At 36.5% G+C, this 20,396-nt stretch overlaps 1 protein-coding gene across 1 annotated transcript in view; it reads left to right on the forward strand.

Annotated features, from left to right (window-relative positions):
* The first annotated feature begins 15,960 nt into the window (after positions 1 to 15,960).
* The window catches only part of DNTT (DNA nucleotidylexotransferase), a 74,738-nt gene continuing 70,302 nt past the window's right edge, over positions 15,961 to 20,396 (forward strand). The window contains exons 1-2 of the mRNA XM_072340127.1: positions 15,961 to 16,163; positions 19,399 to 19,573. Coding sequence (XP_072196228.1) covers positions 15,961 to 16,163; positions 19,399 to 19,573 — 378 coding nt within the window. The remainder of the gene's footprint in view (positions 16,164 to 19,398; positions 19,574 to 20,396) is intronic.

Consider the following 20,396-nt stretch of genomic DNA (forward strand, 5'->3'; position numbering starts at 1 on the left):
TGTTTTTTGTTTTTATTAATGTGATGGACAGGCTTGACATTTGTGGTGGGTGGGAGGAACATATTCTTAAAGTGAAAAGCTAGAATACTATGATAGACTGAGCAAGTTCACAGCTGGCGGATAAAGGTCTATTTACAGCTATCTGCCTAGAAGTTTGATAAAATGTTGCTGATCGGTTTTGTCTGATAAAATAACAGAATCAACAGAAATCACAGGGTCTGCAAGAAACCTCTGGAGATCCAGTCAGGGCTTCAGTTGAGAGGCAGGATTGAGAATAATTAGGACTTATTGATTCAGTCCTAGAAATCAGTTGGGTAATCTCCTTTTTCTATTTGTGAGGTCGTAAGGTAGGAGCAGGTCCATCACATTTTTAGGTGGCAAAGAAGGAGGACATATTTATATTCTATGCTAGACTAGAGGCTGCAAGAGAAAAGCCCATCAATAGGAATAATATTTTCTGTCCAAGCATTAGATGGGACTGGACTTGGTCCTCTCTCTCCTGAGGAAACAAACACAGTTTCTTAAACGGTCCTTCCTAAGTAGTACTTTAGTTTATAAACTTGCTTAGCCTTTTCATTCTCAGCATTCTTTTCAGTTTGGCTCCATCTCAATTGAAAGTTAGGGTGGATTTACTGCTCCCAGGATACTGTTCTTAATCATGCTGCAAATGCTTCTGTCTCAGTGTACTTTAGAAGTGTCCTCATTACTAAAACATCCATGTAATTGACAAAGGACTGAACAAATTCCTATGGGATCCTGCTTGAAAAGGGTTCCCAGATACAGTGGTGAAGCCTATCTTGGAGCTTGATGACAACCAAGAAAACCAAGCCCCCCAGACTTTCCTAAGAATGGTTAATACCACTGCAATATCAAGGAGGCTATTTTTGTACAATGATTTGAAACCTACCACTTATAAAATGCTTCTGTTGTATGCAGTTAGCTACAAAAATACGTCTTTAAGAAAAAATACTTTATTATTTTTGAAATTTCACTTGCTTTTTAACCTGTTCCTGGTATGTATTCCCTGTTATTTCATCTGAATAATAATTATTAACAAATGCTTATTTTTCTTTTGTTTGCTTCCTTTGTAGCTCAGGGTGGATGTACAGCATGAAGGTCATTGTCTAATGGACAGCTGTGCTTTGTGTTATTGTGTATACTTCTAAAACTATGATTGTTGGTTTAACCTTCCCTTTGAATTTAGCATAAGTTTTAACTGTTATTCTAGACAGACTGCACCTATTCCCATATCTATTTATTTGTAACCAGAATATTACAGCTAAGTTTCTTCATCTTTTTGGAAATTCATGTTTGTAATTGGTACAATAAAATATAGCAGTAATAAAAATCCAACCTGCTACAAAAGTGACACTGTTCACTAGAAATTCCCTTTGATTTTATTTATTTTTTTTTTTTCTGAAGGCTGCTATTGATGCTATAGTGCTTGGTTGTGAAACTCTTCCCAAGTATGCAGTGTTCTTCTCAGTTCAACTGCGACACTTTTTATAATTGTATTTGTTTGAACACCTTGGCAGATTCGCTGTCGACTCCTCTAGGATCACAGTCTGGCTTGTACTGTTTGCCTTTACATTTTATATGATTTCTTTGTAGAACATGCCCTACTTGGAAATTTGTCTGTGTGCTGACTATTCTGATAAAATATAGGAAATGATGTGTGAACATATTTCCATCTGGCAACATTTATATGCATTAAAATCTAGTGAGTAACTTTCAAAACAGAAATACAAAATTATGTTAGCATATTATTATTTAAATAATATACCCAGGCAGCTTATATTTGAAAAGCTGCAGCTGATGCTTATTTTAAATTGTTTTGTTTTTTAATGAATTTTGTTAGTATACAGAATTCTTGAATACTTTTAATTTATTTGAGGTTTGTACCTTGATATATGTAGATATTTCATAGCTTGATAAATGGAAAAAAATGTTAAATTAATACTTGAACTCCCAGTGAGCATACTAATGTATCATCACATGGTGCTTTACAGTGGAAGATCTTGACAAACGGTTGACCCTGTTTGCATTAATGACTTGCCACGAAGTTAGTATAAGACCCAGTGTTTTATGTTGCATCTGCTTCCCAGATGCAGGCACTTGCAAAAGCTTGCATTTTACACCTTCTTAGTAGTCTCTGGAACAGCTTTTGATATTTTCATACACCCAGGTAACAAATAGCAGTTATGTTGCTTTCCACAGTGGATTAGGATTGAGGTCACCAAGCTGTTAGAAGCACAAACCAGAAAAAATTCATTGACAATAGGCTCTGGAGTTGTAACTGTCAGTTATTTTTAGGACAGTATGGTAAGAAGAAATTTAAGTTACCTCACAGAAAATAGAATTTCTTCTGTTGTGAGTGGGATATATCTTCCATTGAGCATACAACTTCAGAGGGGAAGGACTGCAAAATTGAGACTGGAGGTGATAGGGAGACTGAGCTTTACAAGACATTAAACTGCATACCAATGGGAATAGAAGTTTTTTTTTTTTTTTTTTTTTTTTTTTTGTTCTAAACCATATGATGTGAGAAGAAGTGAATATAGGTTTTTGCCCACTAGTGCTATTTTTTATATACTAGTGCTATGTTTTTGAAAGTGCCTCAGAAGCAGCCCTACCTCAGAAATCTGTGCCTATTTTCAAAGGTTGATTGGATGCATGATGTGAATAGGATTTTGATAATGTTACCTGCATTCCTGATAAACTGAATTCTATTTTGATTCAAGCAGTTTATGAAAAGTCAGTGGGAGTTGTTTATGCGTAACCTTCATGAGCTCATTCCTTTGTTAAAAATAAATGAAATGAGAACTTAAACTTTTTTTTCCCCCCCACAATAAATGTCAGGCTGATTAAAACTTCAGCACTGACCTTCAGAGCAGTGAGATTTGACAATAATGTGATTATCTTCTGAGGTCAGAAGTTACAAATCAGATGAAACAAATGCATTTAATCTTCTGCAGTTTTTGTGTTCTGCACAACATCCCATGCCTCATTTGCCACGTTGTTTCCACTGTCCTGTGCATCATCTGTTATTTCTGTTTGTGATTTTGTACCTTTCCATTATTGGCAGACTACAGCAAACAATTGAATTCTCTGGCAGTTCCCACCTTTTAGTTAGCAGTGCTTCAGTTCATTACCAAAGCATTTAATGTGCTGTAGGTGTGACTGGCATAAATGTAAGAGCAGATCTTGGGGCATACACCAGCCCTATATACCTGTACCAGCAACATGAAACAGAATGGCCCATCGTTTATCAGTGATGGCAGATCATTTAATGTCTTTGTAAAATGGTCACTCTTAACTATAGTTCATATCTCCTCCTATCTGTTGATATGGATATCTGACCTTAGTTTATTTTGACTTAGAGGCAAAGGAGTAATTTTATCATGTAAAGTGAGCTCTGAATCCCTGCATGTGCTAGTGCTCCTTATCACAGCACTGAGATGATGCCATCAGTGTTGACTCATCAGCTTTTGTATTTCTCCTGGCAATTTGCAAAGGGCTTACATCTAGTTTCTAGAGTCATGTTTTAGTTTCCGTTTTTAAAGAAATTTCAATAACTTCTTAGAGATAACAACCAAATAGTTTCTAGATCTTGTACAAAATTTTATTAAAACCTTTCTGTTTTTTTTTCCCTCTTTTTTTTCCCACTGAACAAATCTTAATAAATAAATGCAGCCCCAAGCAGTGCTTAAATTGGAATGCTGGAAAGCTAAAGTACTGAAAACTGCTTTGCATAGAAAAAGAGTCAGTGGAGATTCCACTCTGGATTGACCAAGCTCAGGAAGCTCAAGATAATGTTTCCTATTCTCACCACAGATGTATTGCAATGAGCTCTTTCCTCTCACTGACTCTTTCATGGTTTGTGAAAGCCTGAGTCAGCACTCTGCAAGAGCAGAACAGCAGGAGAGCTGGGCCAGAAGGGATGCAGTACTTCCTAAGGGAGTTTCTCTCAGATTAATCACCTTCAGGTTCCCTATCTATATTCCAGAGAGTGCACATAGGTTCTTGTCAAGAGCCTTTTTGAAATGAAAGTAGGGCAAACTGCACCGTTCCTGTTAAGGGTAAGAACTCTCCAGTTAACTCCTTCTATTAACTCCAATTCTAAAATATTTTTACTATCTTTCTGTGCAACTGTGTATATTTTAATTTGAGAGCACTCATCCTAAAATAGTAGACTGTTCAAATGCAATATTAAAAAGAACAAGGTGAAAAGGTAGCATCTTACATAAAATTTCTCACTGTTATTAGATAGTTTCATAGCAATAGAACAATTTAAAGGTGAAGAGTGTATTTCGTAGATGTTCAGAGCATGACAGCAGGAGAAAACTTGGCAGGAATAGGCCTTCCTACTTCAGAAAGTAGCCAGATTCTTTAAGACCCATTCGTAAAATATATACTTAAAGACAGTCCTGCAAAACAAATTATTTTATTTAGTTAACAAGTTAACTTATTGAATAGAGTTTACCCTCTGAAGCCCTGTTAGATTCTTTTGCATCCTTAAATGCACATGTAGACAACGGTTTTCTAGGCTCTCCCTTAAGATCCCAAAGAAGATTAAAAATGTATTAGGAAACAAGCTGTATTAGAAACTATTTATCAAATGACCTGTGGGAATATTGCTATTGAGACTTAACTTTTGTGAAGGGATCTTAAGAGGTTTTTGCCTAATTCCCCAGTGGATAGTATCTATGGGATTATTTGCACGCTGGCAGTGTTCTGATAAATGTTCTAAATATATATATATTTGTATATATTACATGATCTCTCATAAAATATACTTCAGACAATTAATCTGATTATTTTGTTTAGAAATCTAAATTGCAAATCTACTATGGACAAAACCGCTTCTTATATACTAGATAAACAAAGATAAAAGCCTTATCAAAAAGGATGCCTTTAGCAAGCTGTTTTATCAAAATAATCCCCAAACTACCAAGTTAAACATCAGGGAGAAGAACTTAAATCAAATGAATTGATATTTATGTGCTTTGCTTAACATTACAGGGTCTTCTGGGAAGAGTTAGTGATTGCCTGTCTTTGAAGTTGTCAGCTGAATTCTGAAGACTTTGCAAGAGAGCAGAGTGATTTCCTGGGCCAAGAGCACAAAGGAGCACATCACAGTGCTGTTAATGAATGCTTTTCAGGTTTGAAATTAAGAGTTGCAGCAAACAGGAAGGAAAAATGGATTGATAGTAACTACAGATTTCACGTGTTGAATAACACTTCAGATAAGGATATCCACATAGACTTTTTACAACTTCTGGTACATGATGGGAATGCTGTAGAACATGGAAAGTATAGCCTGAACTAATTTTGAAAGTATATTCCAATACATTCATTGTTCTACGATGTAACACAGAATACACCAAGGAATAAGATATATTTGGTTACAGTAGGTGAGATACCCTGTGTTTTATGTCAGTGCTGTGATAAAGATAGGAACATCAGAAGATTTTCTGAATAGTGAAAATCATTTTATGTTGAAAGGCTTTTTAACCTACTTCAGCTGATCATACTAAAGCTTTATTCTAAAAAAGTAGTACAGTGATGTTGAAAATCAATTCTATATGCTATGAAAGTGTCTTTTAAATAGAATGATTGATTTGGAAGGAGAGTAGTGAACTTAGACTGAATTTTTTCTCATCACTGAAGATACTCCTTCAGGTAGAGAGTAAAGGTGGCTGAGGCTACATATGTGTGTTACCTCTTCACACTTCTTCAAAACATTTATTGCATTAAAGATACTTAACTGTGCTGAATTTGTTTCTCAGAAAACTAACAAATGCAGTTTGAACTACTTCATGTCAGTAGCAAAGTTCCTATCAACAGAGTGGATTATAGTCCAGAATAAATCCCAAAAAGAGAAAGACATTGGTTAGCAACTTTTAATGAGCCTATTTATTATATTTCTTTCTGAAACTTAACAGTGACATTCAAGAAAAAAATTTCAAAGCAGAACAACACATAATAATCTGCAATCGCAGACAGTTTGCAGGTGCAAATATCTGCTGTCACAGAATGACTCACTGAAACTGTTTCTAGGATAAATTGTAATGGTATAGGTCTAACTAAATTCTGATAACGTAAGTGCAGTTAGAGATCAATCAAGAGAAATATAAAGCATTACAATGCCATTCTTTAACAGACCGTAAGGGGGAGTACTTAACACCTTATGTTAAGGTGTTGGGAATAGAAAACCTGAATGCAGGAGCTGAATGTAAGTAATCCCTACGATTCTTATGGGCCATGACAATATAGTACCTAAGAGAAGGCCTCATATCTTTAGACTCAGAACAATCAAGTCACTCTGTGTATATATGAAATCAACCAGTAAATGACCTACTGAACCGGAGCAGATAGAACTACATAAACAGAATGGTGTTTACATAAACAAAATGGTTTTTGGTTGCTTGGAAAGATGTCTGAATATTGATTCTTTGACTGGATGGTCAATTTATTAAGGGTAAATTTGGGGATATGTACATACAGAAATTTACAAATTCATTTTCTTTCCCATATCGATGCTCAAAACATATAGTCTGCCTGTAACTATCATCTATCTATCACTAATATCAGCTATCAACAGAGACTCTTTTATATTATTGTTGTTTGCAAAAAAGGAGCTTTGTTCTTACCACTGTAACTGAGATAGGAATCTAGCCCACAGTACACATTCATGCAGAAGACACTCGCAGCTGTAGGGTAGTTGGCAGTTCATTGACTTGTTATGAGATCTGTGGAGGAAAAAAACCAACAGTGCAGACTAAAGGCAAGATATAAGAGAGTACTTTTAGTACTGTTTTTTTGGGGTTTTTGTTTTTTGCTAACTGACATTTGGTATCAAGAGGGCTTAATGTGACAGCTGTCTGCTAATTTATCCTAGGAAATCTTATGTGGAAGACAATAGCAGAGGAACACAGTGCTGGAGTAGTACCACACATTCTAAAGAAAATTTTATACTCCGTGTTAAATTCAAAGATCTTTATATTCTCAACAACATCTAATCAAGCAAGTCATAGTTACTGGACTAAGATAGAATTCTTATGTTGCCTAGTTTGTAAGTGAATGCACCAAATTCAGTGCTGCAGAGGTTTACTCTTCTTGGTAGTGTAATGACCTCTTGCTGTATTTTATAAGAAAAATATTGTGGTAACTCCAAAAGATATTTCCAATAGCTCCTTTTTATTGCAACCAGCATATGAGCAATCACTCTTAGTTTGCTTACTTCTTTAGACTTACAAAAATCTTAAATGAATCCCACATTAATGCAAAAGGTTGGTTTTTTTTTTTTTTTTTTTTTTTTTCCCCTCTTCCATTTGAGTTAGTTAAACTTTCTGAAGCAGAAATAATCCAGAAGCTGGCCTTAAATCAGGAATGAAAGTGGAAACAACTCAGCATGGAGACCAGAATATTCACCTTATTTGCCTTTTTCCCAAAGTCTTGAAATAGAGATTTGTAGATTCACAGATGTTAAGGTTACAAGTGACTTACAGTTGCTATAGAGAGTGACCTTCTACATCACAGAAATTATGATTTCTGAAAATAAATTCCTGTATTATACTCTATGACTATGATTGAACTAGAGTATATAGGTCATAAAGTGATCCAGCCTTTATAAATGTTTGCCAGTGTTTGCAAGGATGCCACAGCCCAGCTGCGCAGAAACTGATGGAGGGAAGGGGTCATATCTGCCATGTGCTTCTGGTGGTAGCTTAAATTTGTCAGTACAGATATGTTATCCCCTGTCAATTTGAATACAAGTAAATCCCAATATGAGTTATCTTGATATACTAAGTATGATTGATTAAAAAAAAAATTAAGATCACATCTAAAGAAATTGTTGCACCTTCCTTAACTTTCTTATGTTAGAGAGAAGGACAGCAACTCTCCCAGCTGCCACTCCAAATGCTCTCTTCAGTGCTGTTATGAAAACCTAGCAAAAGTCAGAGATCCAAAATTTATTACACGCGGATAGTTTCAGGTTGCTTTCCCAGCTTATCAGTGTTCTGTCTCACTACTTGTTCTGAGGTTCATATTACTTATGCTCATTTAGGACTCAGATTTTACAGAAACTTAATATCATCAGCAGAATGAGGTGAGATACAGTAGCAATATCATATCCTTATAGGCATTGCACCCAATAACTTTTCTCCAACAGTGCCACCATTTTGTTAAATTCAGCAGGATTTCCTCTGAGATGTTTAGCTAAGGCAGGGATGTCTCTGCTTACATAAGTCTTTTAATGATCCTTTGGAGAACAGAGGCGTTTCTTTTTAGTAAATTCTAGCTACACAACAGCACTAGCTTTTGTAGAGGGTCTGAAACCTGTACAGAAAAATCTGAAAAATAGCTCTAGAAGAAGAAAAATGAAAACATGTTTTAGAGTAAATGCTGAGTTAGGCTTTGAAGCAGTGATGATGGAGCACCTGGTGGGAAGGCAGGGCTAACCCAGGGGAGCTCAGGTGCAAACAGTGCCCCCTGAGTGACCGGAAGGAGTGGAGCCAGGGTCCATTTAAGGGTTCACATTGGAGGTGAGAATGTCTTGCTGGAGATCCCTGCTTATATGAGGCCTTCCAAACGTAAGCAAATTTTCTGTTTGTTTCTATATTTGTGGCTGCTGTATTTGGGCATAACCTCATTTGCTGTACCACAGACTTTGTTACTGTGCTAATATTACATTTTCCTATCATGTTACAGTGTTAAAAACTTAAAGTTTAGTGTTTTTTTTTTCTTTTTATTTAAAAGACGTATTTACAAATAACAATAGCCTTAAGTGTAACTCTAAATTTTATTGTAAAATAAGGAATTAGGAGAAACAAAACATACTTAGACATTTTCAGGTTGCCTGGCTTCACTTCATGCCAAACCCTTTGTTTAACTTAAAGTGAAATTTAGCATTTTCGTATAAATGATGAAAGGAGTTTCATTTCTGGTTGAACAGTCACTTTCAGTTACTGAGAAGCATTTTGTTTTCATTTAGTTCTGCCTTTTCCAATCACTATACAAACATACTTCTTTCAGCAATTGCTCAGCAAATGAACTGTTAACATCTTGTTTAGCTGCTTGTGCTCCTGTACTACGTGTATTTTTTGGATTTAATATAACCTACTTGCCAACATGAATACACAAATTTGCTTGAGAACTTCACACTACAGCCTAGTGAGGTCATTTTACAGGATGAAGAAAGGGTGTTTAATTTAAAGAGGGAATATGCAAAACTCAGCTTAGAGTTCTGTGAAACTTTTATCATTTCACCACGAAACCAGACCAGGTGGCTTCTTTGGAGTTAGGTCTGACTGTAGCCTGGCAAACACTGTTAGCCCAGAGACAGCTGTAACCTCCCCACATCTAACACTCTTAAAGACTCTTAATTGGCACAGAAAACCATAAGCCTGTTTGGTAGTGTAGGTAGATAATCTGACACCTCTGACCTCTTTTACCCACAAGCCCGTGTCTGGTTGCTCAGAATTTTCAAGTTTTCCAAGTTCTGCTCTGGTTCAAAGTCAGGTGTGGTGGCTGACTTCTTTTGGCTCAGGTATGCTATGGAGAGGCTGAGCTGTACGTTTAAACTCCCCACTGTACAGCATGGAATTGTGAGTGACAAGGTGTTTGTAACTTCACCTGATACACCTACTACATATTTACAGTAGTTTAATTTTTGACTGTAACGTGCTACCATTTTTTCTAATTATTATTACTCAGTGAGTCTTCTAAGTAGTTGTGCTAAGTAGTATAACAGAACCTTGAGAACAACCTACTCTTTGAATAGATCTGAATACAGCTGAAGTTGTCAGTTACTTTTCCTTCCCTTGTTAATCCTTTAAAACAACCACTTATCCTCAATTTCTAGTTCTCACTTTCACCCTTCTACCTTATGTTTATGCTGGTGTTGGTGCTGTATATCATATCTGTGGGCAGCACAGCTGCAGAGGCAACATGAGGTGATGTAGTGGTGGTTTCCTGTGAAACAGCAGGGAGAGTGCCCCACAATCTTGTATCTCACCACAAAAGCTCATGGGTTCTGTGTTTTGCTGTCTTTTGGATTTGATTGGCGAGTAGCAAGGAAAATATGTATAAATGGTTACTAATGTTTCTCCCAGCAAATTCTGCATGTCTATATATATACATATACACACACATATCTTTAGAACTTCTGCAGTTAATTGCAAATTATATTTTTGATACATTACACTTTGTTCTGCTGTGTCTACTAGAGAATATTTATTTAGGACATTTGTTAATGGCCTGTATCACCTGTCCTTGCAATGTCCCTGTATTCTTGTCTTTATCAAACCCTTCCTACTCAAAACCCTTTTTTCCTGAATAGAGCCATCTTTTTCCGCTGACAGTATGTTGGTGAGGTATATTGTTTCCGCTAACATTCCTTCCCTCAAATTTGAAGCTTTTAATTCTGTCTCAGAAACACATGCTTTTATGGTCTGGTTTGGGTAGTTCCTTTATCTTTCCTCTATTAGAATTCATCAATAAATACTTAGATTCTGTTCCCTTTCAGAAAGTCAGATGCAACCAGCAAAGCAAAGGCTACTGCATAGCTGGTATTTATATTTTCTTCTGGTCTGCTGAGCTGAGCTCCATTGCTCACCATTTTCTACCTCATACTTGATTTTTCAACACCTGCACAACAGAGAGGAAAAGATGAAGATATTTTACCTCATGTAACCTATATAACACTTGAAAAAGTAACCAGGAAGCCAATGAATCTGCACAAAGGGGAAGATGGAATTACTTTTGACAGGGAATTTTCTGAATTTATTATGGATGACAGTGTACATGCTCTGCAGGTTGTGCACCTTTTTTGATGCTTATGCAAGATAATGGAGAGGCTGACAAACTTCTGTAGATATAATTTGCTAAAACCTTTTGACTTTTATAATTGTATTGGTGTTCACTGTATGGATTATGACACCTATATGCAATGTGTAACTTTTTTTAGTTAAATCTGCATATTTGGTTTTTATATTGAGTCCCATTTTGCTTATGTAAGTAAGATTTTTCTTAGTAATTACCTGGAAGGTATCTTGGACTGCATTCCCACATGTCTAAAAACATGACTACACCATTATTTTCATGTTAGTAGTTTAATGCTGTTGAATTATCTTCCTCTGCAGACATATTCTTTGTGACACAATTTTGATAGGCACTCACTTTCAGCTGTCAAAGCTACAGTCTGTGAAGAAACCAGGATGTACTGAAGCTCACTGTGCCATTGCTGGGTGTGTTACGTGGGGATATTCAGGGGCTCTATTCAGTAAGGCTGCACTGCACAGTCAGATGGGTAAGATTACAAGAGCACTATCTGTATTTGTTAGAGTATTTTTCTCAGTGCCTCATGTAAGCAAATGAGTAGTTTGGCCTAACCACTGAGTTCTACGGATTTCTCTAAATCATTCTATTGAATCATTTGCTTTGGGTGGTGAAAGCTGGGTGGCATTTCAGATGTAGTGCTTGAATCAAGCTTGTAGAAGAGCAGCCTGAAATACCTTGGAATGAGCCAACTGAGGTTAGAAAGTAAATATGTACTTATATGTAAATCCCACTCAGTGCTGTTTACATATTTTTGTAGTGTAAACACCACTGCGTTATTTGCAGTGTTACTGCAAGATGCCTACTGTACAAACTATTGTAGCAATGAATTAAAGGAGGATGCATGGCCAAAACAGCTGCTTTCTTGGCAGTATGATACTATAGGAGCTGAGAAAGAAATAAATTCATAGGATAAGAATTTTTGCATTTATAGTATTACCTTTATATAAAAAGTTTATGAAATGTCCAGAAGCATTATTTAGTCATCACCAAGAAAGAGAAATAACCTTTTCAGTTCAAGTACAGGCCATGCAATGCCATTCATGTAATACCTAATCTGCAAACGTTTGTTGTATGTCTGTTAATTCTCAGAAAAGACACTGAATCTAAAATGAAACAAGCCAGAATACCTGTACCCTTGTAAACTGTGTGTGTAACTGTTTAAGGGCCTACCTGAACATGCATGTGAATGGGATTACACAGATACGCCTTTTTATTGTTGAGAGGTTCTCAAGGCTCTCATGAGAGTACAGCATAAAGAAAATTACTGATGCACCGGTACAAAAATCGAAGGGTAGTCCAATAACAACCTCAACAAGGAGCAGCAGCTACCATTAGCAGAGCAATCAAAGATTTCAATTGTCTGTTACTGCAGACAAAGTGGAAATGCTTCCAGGAATTACAGGCATGAACAGAAAGTTAACTCCTGCCAAGAAGTCACCTGCCAAGGTTTGTCACCAATCACTTTTTCCATGTTGCAAGGGGGTACCCTATTCCCTTGCTTTGTTTATCACTGTGATATCACTCTTCCCTGTTTTCCTCAGAAAGGGCTTATAGGAACAAAATCTTCCCTATGCACAGCTACGCATAGAAGCAGTTTAAAAAAGCTGTCAGCTCCTAATATTATTTCTACATGGACAATTTCTGAGATATGTCACTAAATTCATTCTTCTTATTCAGGTTTTCATTCCCAGTACGGGAAGAAAAAGAAGAGATAAGTATCTATTCTAACCATGTGCATCAGAAATTTTATACATTTGACGGCAACGTCTTCTAGATTTCATGTCCTCCCTACGCCTGCTCTGTTTTTCTTGCCAAATACTATGATACAGCCAAGTAATCACACTCAAAGCATCCCATCATCAGTTTCTCAAAATGATTGGTCACCTGGATGCATTACAGTGTTTGCTCAAGCATATATGCTTCAAAATATGTGAATAGGTGCAATTCTTTCCACATGGAGGAGTTCATTGACAAGCCTTTGCACTTCCACATCAGACAATGTGTTGTGTCAGACAATGATTCTAGAACAGAAAAAGTTAAGGAAAAGTAAATCTGTGAAACGATTGTGTGAGGCAGTATTAAACTGATGTTAAATCAAAACCCAAAGAGGTGTGCAATCACTTCTCTAGTTTTCACTGATAGTGCTGAAGAGGTGCTTTCCTGAAGGTTGATATCCTGTTGTGCTGCATTAAAAGCACCTGCCACCACTTCTGACTCTTCACAGGAAAGCTATATAAAATGGGTAAGTAACATTTTATAAAATATTTACAGTGCAGTTCATATGAAAGCAGGGCACTAAAAGATTATCTGATAGAAATCCGGAAGGTGCAGTGAAAGCATGTGTGAGTACGGACATTGAGAGCAGCTGTACTGTGCTTCCCAGAAACTGCTCTTTTCCCCTGAGCAACTCCCTTTGGAGTTGGATCAGCACTGAGGGCTAAGGCTGAGCCCTGCAACAGGCAGTGCCTGCAGGCTGCTTGGCTGGCTGCTGCTTCACACTGAAACATCTCTTTCTTAATCTGTGCCTTTGATAGTTCATGACACTGATCTGCAGCAACAACATCTGAATGGAGAAACATGCTCTGGATTTCCCTTTAGGGACTTGAGCCGCCCTAAAGGTCAGGAGTCTGGAAAAGTTGCACCGAGCTAGAGAAAGCTTGTAGTTTTAGGCCACTTATCATGTATAGTGGGGATGGGGTGTTGCTTGTGGCTTTAGGCTGTTGATCCCACACAGAGAATGTGAAGTGTTATGTGTGGTGCCGTGACTCAGGCAACAGAATGCTGCATCATAAACGACAGATGCTTTTTTTCTCTGCTGTATTTGCTCTTTCCCTAAAGCTTGTTCTATTTTCAGTGTTACTGAAAAAATATTATAATGCGCAGTTGTAGGAGAGCAGATTATTCGCTCAGTTGGGATATGGAAATGCTGTTAATTTTAGAAGTTATGCTTAATAAAATTGCATCACCGGCAGAGACATTTCCATGACATTATGCTGTACTTATTAGACAAAGAAGACCTTTTTCATTAGGTTCAAAGAAAGAAATTGATTTCCAAAGGAGCTGGATACCTAACTGGCTTTGGTTTTGAAAATCTCAGTAGGCTTCCATTTGCATCTTTTTTGCACCTAAATATCCTTGAAAATCCAGCTCAAGAGTTATAAGGATAACACAAAGGAATAGTAGCTTATGTTTTTCATGCCAGAAGGGTTTTACTGGCAATGAGCATCTTGATGTTACACTGGGGGAAATTAGATTTGCATGTTTGAGAGCCCTGAATTAATTATAACATAAAATAAGACTTTGTTTAACATATGTAAGGAATCTGTTCTCAAATACATTATTCCTTGTAGGGTCCAAGATAAACTATTTTTTAAGCACAGGGAGGATGTAGATAGGAAATGGCCAGTTTCAATGGTTGATCAGTTGTCTAGAAAACAGACACGGAACAACGACAACAGATTGTTCAACCTTAATGCCAAACCCATCAATACTAATTTATTTCTTTGTTGCGCTTCTTTTGCTTAAGCCTCTTAGTCTGCTTGTTCATTTTCTAGTTCCTATGAAAATATCTCACATAATTTAAAAAATAACCTTGAAATGATTTATTTTGACAATCTTAATGTTATGAACCAGAAAGAGGAACAGATATTTTGGCTTCTGGGTTATCCTTAGGCAATTAGAGAAATGAACGGAATCTAGTGTATGTACAGAACTACATATGTTTTTTTCATGGCCTCAGGAAGAAGACCTCAGAGGTAAAAGCTCTGTATTAATTTTTGGTGGCTAATTTCTACTCTGATGAAAACTGTTTCTTTATATCAGTGATATAACAGTTGAAACTGCATCAGCTATAGGGCTGGGAGAATGTCAGTAGTACTTTTTATAACTTAATTTTAAACTTGTGGCCGTAATTGCAGGAAACAGGTTTTGAGTCATTTTTCCACAACTCAGGTTTTATATCCATCCATGATAAAATGACTGAAAATAAAGTTGATAGATTTGACTTAGGCAGGATTTTTCACCTAGCTTCTCCGCTGAACATGAGCAATGAGAATTGCAAGATATAACATTTCTGACACATTCTGAAGGACTGGCAAAATCTAAATTCTCTGCTACAGTAAAAATAAAAATCCAACTTGACATAGAAATGGGGCTATTTACCACTGAAGTAGCATTTGTGCTGAAATAGATGCACATACTCTAAACTTGGTTGTTTGCACTCACTTTGTTCTGTTGGAAATTCAGGGTCGTATCTAAATGGATCCAACTTGAAGAAGCATGTCTGCAATAAATTTTAATGAAGTTTTCTGATGACCAATACTGCTTGCTCTAGAATAGGGTGCACAGGTATGTAGCCTTCATAATCTTCTCTGTACTTAGGGGGTCACTGGGTGCTTAAAAGCAGGAATTAATTTTCTCTACTGTTCCTGGCACAGATAGCAATGCATTCTAGATCAGGTAGTAGAAAGCATTGACAGCAGTGTGTGCCAAAGCTATGTTTAAACCCTTCTCTTGGTGTCACTTCGGTAATTGGCCTGGCTGTGGGCTTCTAGGGAGTCAAGATAGTAAAGTCATCAGTGGCCGTAAAGCCTTCATTACATAGATACAACAACTATACAGACTTAATGTTCTAAAACATATTTGTATACTGTTATTAGGATGTATTCTAAGACATGGCTCATAAGAAATGATAGGAAGATTTTATTAATATGTTGAAAATCAGTGTTCCCTGCAGTTAGGAAGTTTAGAAAAGTAAGGCTTGGAAAAACATTGAAAGCAGAACTAATGGAATTGTGCAATTAAATGACCAGAAGATCTTGCCTGTTATTTTGAACAGTCTTTTTCCATGAATATTATTATTTGGATGAAGCCTTCACAGATTAATGTCTGTTTTAAGGAATTAAACCATAGTTTTCATCTCTCTGGAGTTGCTCTGTCCAAGTAGTTTTAGATGATAGTTGTCAGTGTTCCTGCTTATGTAGCATTTGTTTTTGGTTTCAGAGGGGAAACAAAGTAAAATGACTTCAGTGGGTGGCAACCTTAGATACAGGTGCTGTCTGGCTGAAAGCTTGCAAGTTTCCTTTTACCGAAGTGAAAACACTTCTACTTTGCACCATGGAGAGGATCAGACTTCCAACTCTAGTCTCCCAGAGGAAAAGGAAGAAGGGAATGTATTCCCCAAAACTTTCCTGCGGTTATGAAATAAAATTCAGTAAGCTTGTCATTTTTATTATGCAGAGGAAGATGGGGATGACCAGAAGGACATTTTTGATGGAATTGGCAAGGAGCAAAGGTTTCAGAGTAGAAAGTGAGCTAAGGTAGGAAAATGTTTATATTCTTAGAAATAACATGTAGTGATGCTGCTTGAAACGTCTGAATGCAGTAAATGCAATAATTCAAATGACTGCAGTTGAAGTCTTTGCCTATATATTTTTGTGGATGTACTTTGCTCTTCCCACTATAGTGATGCTTCAGTTTTCAGTCTATATTACTAAAGCATGATTCATTTTTGCTATTTTCTGGATAGAGATTTAGAAGAACACAAACACTAACAAAAATTCTTGTTTATACTTCAAAAAATTAATTGTTCTGATTTATCTCAGGGCTGTCAATTTTAACATGTTTGCCCCTCTCAGTCTGCTGTTTCTCATGAGGAAAATAAAAAATGTAAATTTTGAGCATGAGAATGTTTCTCATGGGATTTGTTTTTGTGCATTTGTGTAATTTCAAGCAAACAATGAAATCTCTCTACTTGACCTAAATCAGCTGCTATGTTTACCCCTTGAATTCAGGTTATTTTTATTATAAATTCAATGTCCAGTTCCTGAAATAAAAATAAATATATGGGACGAAAAATGCAGTTGTTGTAGGGGCATTTCCCTACAACATCTCTAGAATTCTATTATCCGATCTTCCTCTTAGTAATACCTTCCAGTGAGGTTTGTGGTTACTGGCTCAGGCTTTAGTACAATTTGGGAGACTACAAAGGAAAGGCCTAGGAATAAAACACTGTAAGTGTTGCATTCCAGTTTGAAGATATAATTCAGTGATAGGTTTATATGGTGGTGCTTAGATAAACCCTACTTGTTTTGAAGGAAGCCTTCCTCCATGTAGTGCTTTTCATGAGCACTAGTTATATCGTTATGCAGTTTTCTGAAATCTGCATCCTTATATAGGCTTTCTGAAAAGCTGAAAGAAAACAGAGTATTGATCATATCTCTGCATCTGTTTGTACATAGTATATATCTAGGTTTTTCCTATAAGAAGTCATTACCACAGATTTTTCAGTCTCATCAACTTAGAATGACTGAGGAAGGAAGAAATAATTTGTAAAGCAAGTTTCAAGTTGGTATTAAACAGAAATAGGCAATTAGCATCTGATACAAAATTAATTGAATTTTCAGGAAATAAAATGAACTGGTTTATTCTATATCCTTTATTAATAATCTGAGGACTGAGTAGAGGGTTTATCTGGGCTGCTTTGGCACAGTTATTTATTGCTAGTGCTTAAGACATTCTGCAAATTGTATGCAACTCAGGTGCTGTGTTTAATTTCAACTTAGTTGCTAATAGGTAAACCAGAACTATTTAACTCTTGATTTTTGTTTTTAAAAATGCAAGAGGAAATGCTAAATTTATTACATTCTGTGCCAAGAGGAAAGCACAGCTGTGCAGGTACCAGAGGAAACTGGTGCATCTCAGCTAAACAGCTGTTGCAAGCATAGTGATGGCAAAGTTCCCAGATCTGTAGCTTGGTACAAATACATTACATATGAATATTTTATATAAAATGAAATAAACCACAGGAAGCAGAAGTTTTATGTCTCTAACTGATTCCCCCCCCTACTACTTAAGTAAGGATATGACAGTTTAATTGATGTAGAACCTTGTAGGGTTAAATAATAATTAAAAAATGTATTTAATAGCAAGTAATATAACCTAGATCTGCTGTCTTTCACATCAAAATACATTGGGCAGAAGAGAGAGATTTTGCTATGCCATGACATTTTTCTTATTTCTAAAGCATTGCATAGTCAACAAATTATTTATCTTTACATCAGAGAGAGTTATATGGTAACGCTTTTCTTGGTATAGATCTACAGCTGTGTCTAGATGTTTAATAAAGTTAGTGATTATCACAGGGGCAGACTAAGACATTTTGTTGGTTTCCAGAATGTATTATGCTTGGAAAAGTTCTGCAGGCAACCTGCCTCTTCTCTAGCAGTTAGCACAGGTGTTGTAACTCTGTACTGCAAGTCCATACTCACCAGCCATCTCTGTAGTGGTGCTCTGTTTTCTTGGTGTGGTTGATGGCTTAACTTCTCCAGGCCTTTGTGGAAAGGTTGTAAAGCAGTCCATTAGGTGCGTGAGGATTGGGCTCGAGGTCCCTTTGAAAATTCCTGCATGTGGATGAAACTGTCACTAGCATCAGCTTTGCAGGCAGATAACAAAGTCCTGCAAGTGGAGGCTGTTGCTGTTGGAATAGTTATATTCAAAGTCAAAGCTTATTTCTGTAAAAGCAAGGTGAAATAATGATGTACTTGTCTGCCAATTTCCTCCAAAAATTCCAGGAATCTCTTGACGATTGAGTTATTTTTCATGGAGATTTCAGATATTGATATCCTACAAGTTTCTGGAGGGGATCATCAGGAAGTGCACTCTTAAAATTTCCTGCCAAATTAGTAGTTTTCTTAACTCCATGAGGAACATCAGCAGGCTGGGTAGAAATTTAGAGTTCACTCTATATATGTAATTTTTTCATGGAATATGAACTTAGACCCTCTCATTCTTTCTTGGTAGAAAGCACAGAGCAATGTCATTTTAATAATAAACTATGATGGTATTCTTTCCAAAGATACTCTGATACAACTAAATGAACATAGTGTAAAAACCTTTGTCCTACTATATTTTTAGTCAGTGTCCACATAACTGCTTTGTAATTTATTGAACAGTAACTCAAACTGAAAATGTTATACAAATCTTGGATATCAAATTTGTAAGAGTCTGACATCTTAGTAGCAAAGAAGAGTGAGCACATAATTTGTAAGATTTAACTTTGTTATGTGTAAAGAGCTTAATGCAAGTACATAAAAGATAGATTTCAAAGAAATATTACCAGCTGCAAAGCTTTAAAGAATGATTGTTAACAGCCTTTTTAATACTGTGCGAAGCTTTCTTTCATTGTTTGGAAATCTTGAGAGGAAGGTTGTCAGGTACGGTAAAGAAGCCTTTTCATTATAATGATGCTTGTGCAAGCAAAATATTTTCAGAGTTGCAAAAACGAGTAATAAGATGGTATCTTACTGTAGTGCCTAAAGAAAGAAAATGCTGCACTTATAGGAGTTGTCAGGATAAAGTCTTTCCTCAAAGGAGACTCAGTAACTGCAATAGACATATTGTGATATGAAAATGCATCTGCTTCCCACAACCTAACATAAAATGTATACAGCAATTTTTAGGAAATGCATGGTAGGTAAACATGGAAATAGCATTTCCGTAGCAGTATTTTGCTGGATCCAGGAAGAAAACTACTTTTTCTGTATTTCTTGACAGTGACTCTGTCACTCATATTGTGGCTGAAAACAACTCTTACTCAGAGGTGCTGGACTGGCTGAAAAGGCAAGATGTGGGTGACAGCTCCAGATTTGAAATATTGGATATTTCCTGGCTCACAGCCTGCATGGAAATGGGAAGACCAGTTGATTCAGAAATGAAGTATCGCCTTGTGGTAAGATTGGTGTAACTGTAGCGTGAATGCAGTGTTGTTCAAAGTGAATGACTGTGATTTATTTATTTAACATATATACATAAACAATTGAATTGCAATGCAATTTTAGAATTTAAGTACATTTTTCATAGAGTTATTTAAATGACACTGCTTTAGCAAATTAAGAGGAAGACCCACCATGCCTTTTCTAGCATCCAAGCCTCTGTCTGGCAATGCTGAGTTACTTGCTCTCATGTGTTACAAACTGAAATTATATCCATCATCCCTGTAACAAGGGTGCAATGAAAGGGGAAACATCCATCAATAGAGTGCGTGCTTTGTTGTGGTGCTTGTGGTATTTCCACAAACACTTTAACATCACTGTAAATGTCCCTCTGAGAGGAATGTATTCTAATTCTCATGGCCTCCTGGTAGAATACTTTGCATCTTCAAAATGGTAGGAAAACAAGAAAACCTTTGCTGTTTGAAATGATCAGTTAACTGTGGTTGTTTAGGGACCCGTGAGGGCTGCAGCAGTTCGCAGACATATGTATTCAAAAGTTGGCAGCATAGAATAAAACTGTGATAAGTAATAAAGGTATCATTATATTGCATTATCTGTCAATTTGAGCTGCAATTTGGAGATTATTGCAAATATGAGGCTGCTTATTTGGTAGTGTTTGACCTTGAAGCATTGAATGACAATACATTTTACTCTGATCTATATCTGACCAAATTGTGTTCTAATTTCTCAAACTGCAGGATAGTGTGAAAAATTGTGATATTCAATATCCCCAGTACAGACTGTAAATAACTGTGTCCAGTGATGCCCATGAATGCTGTG

Source organism: Excalfactoria chinensis, chromosome 6, assembly GCF_039878825.1.
Source record: "Excalfactoria chinensis isolate bCotChi1 chromosome 6, bCotChi1.hap2, whole genome shotgun sequence".
NCBI lineage: Eukaryota > Metazoa > Chordata > Aves > Galliformes > Phasianidae > Excalfactoria > Excalfactoria chinensis.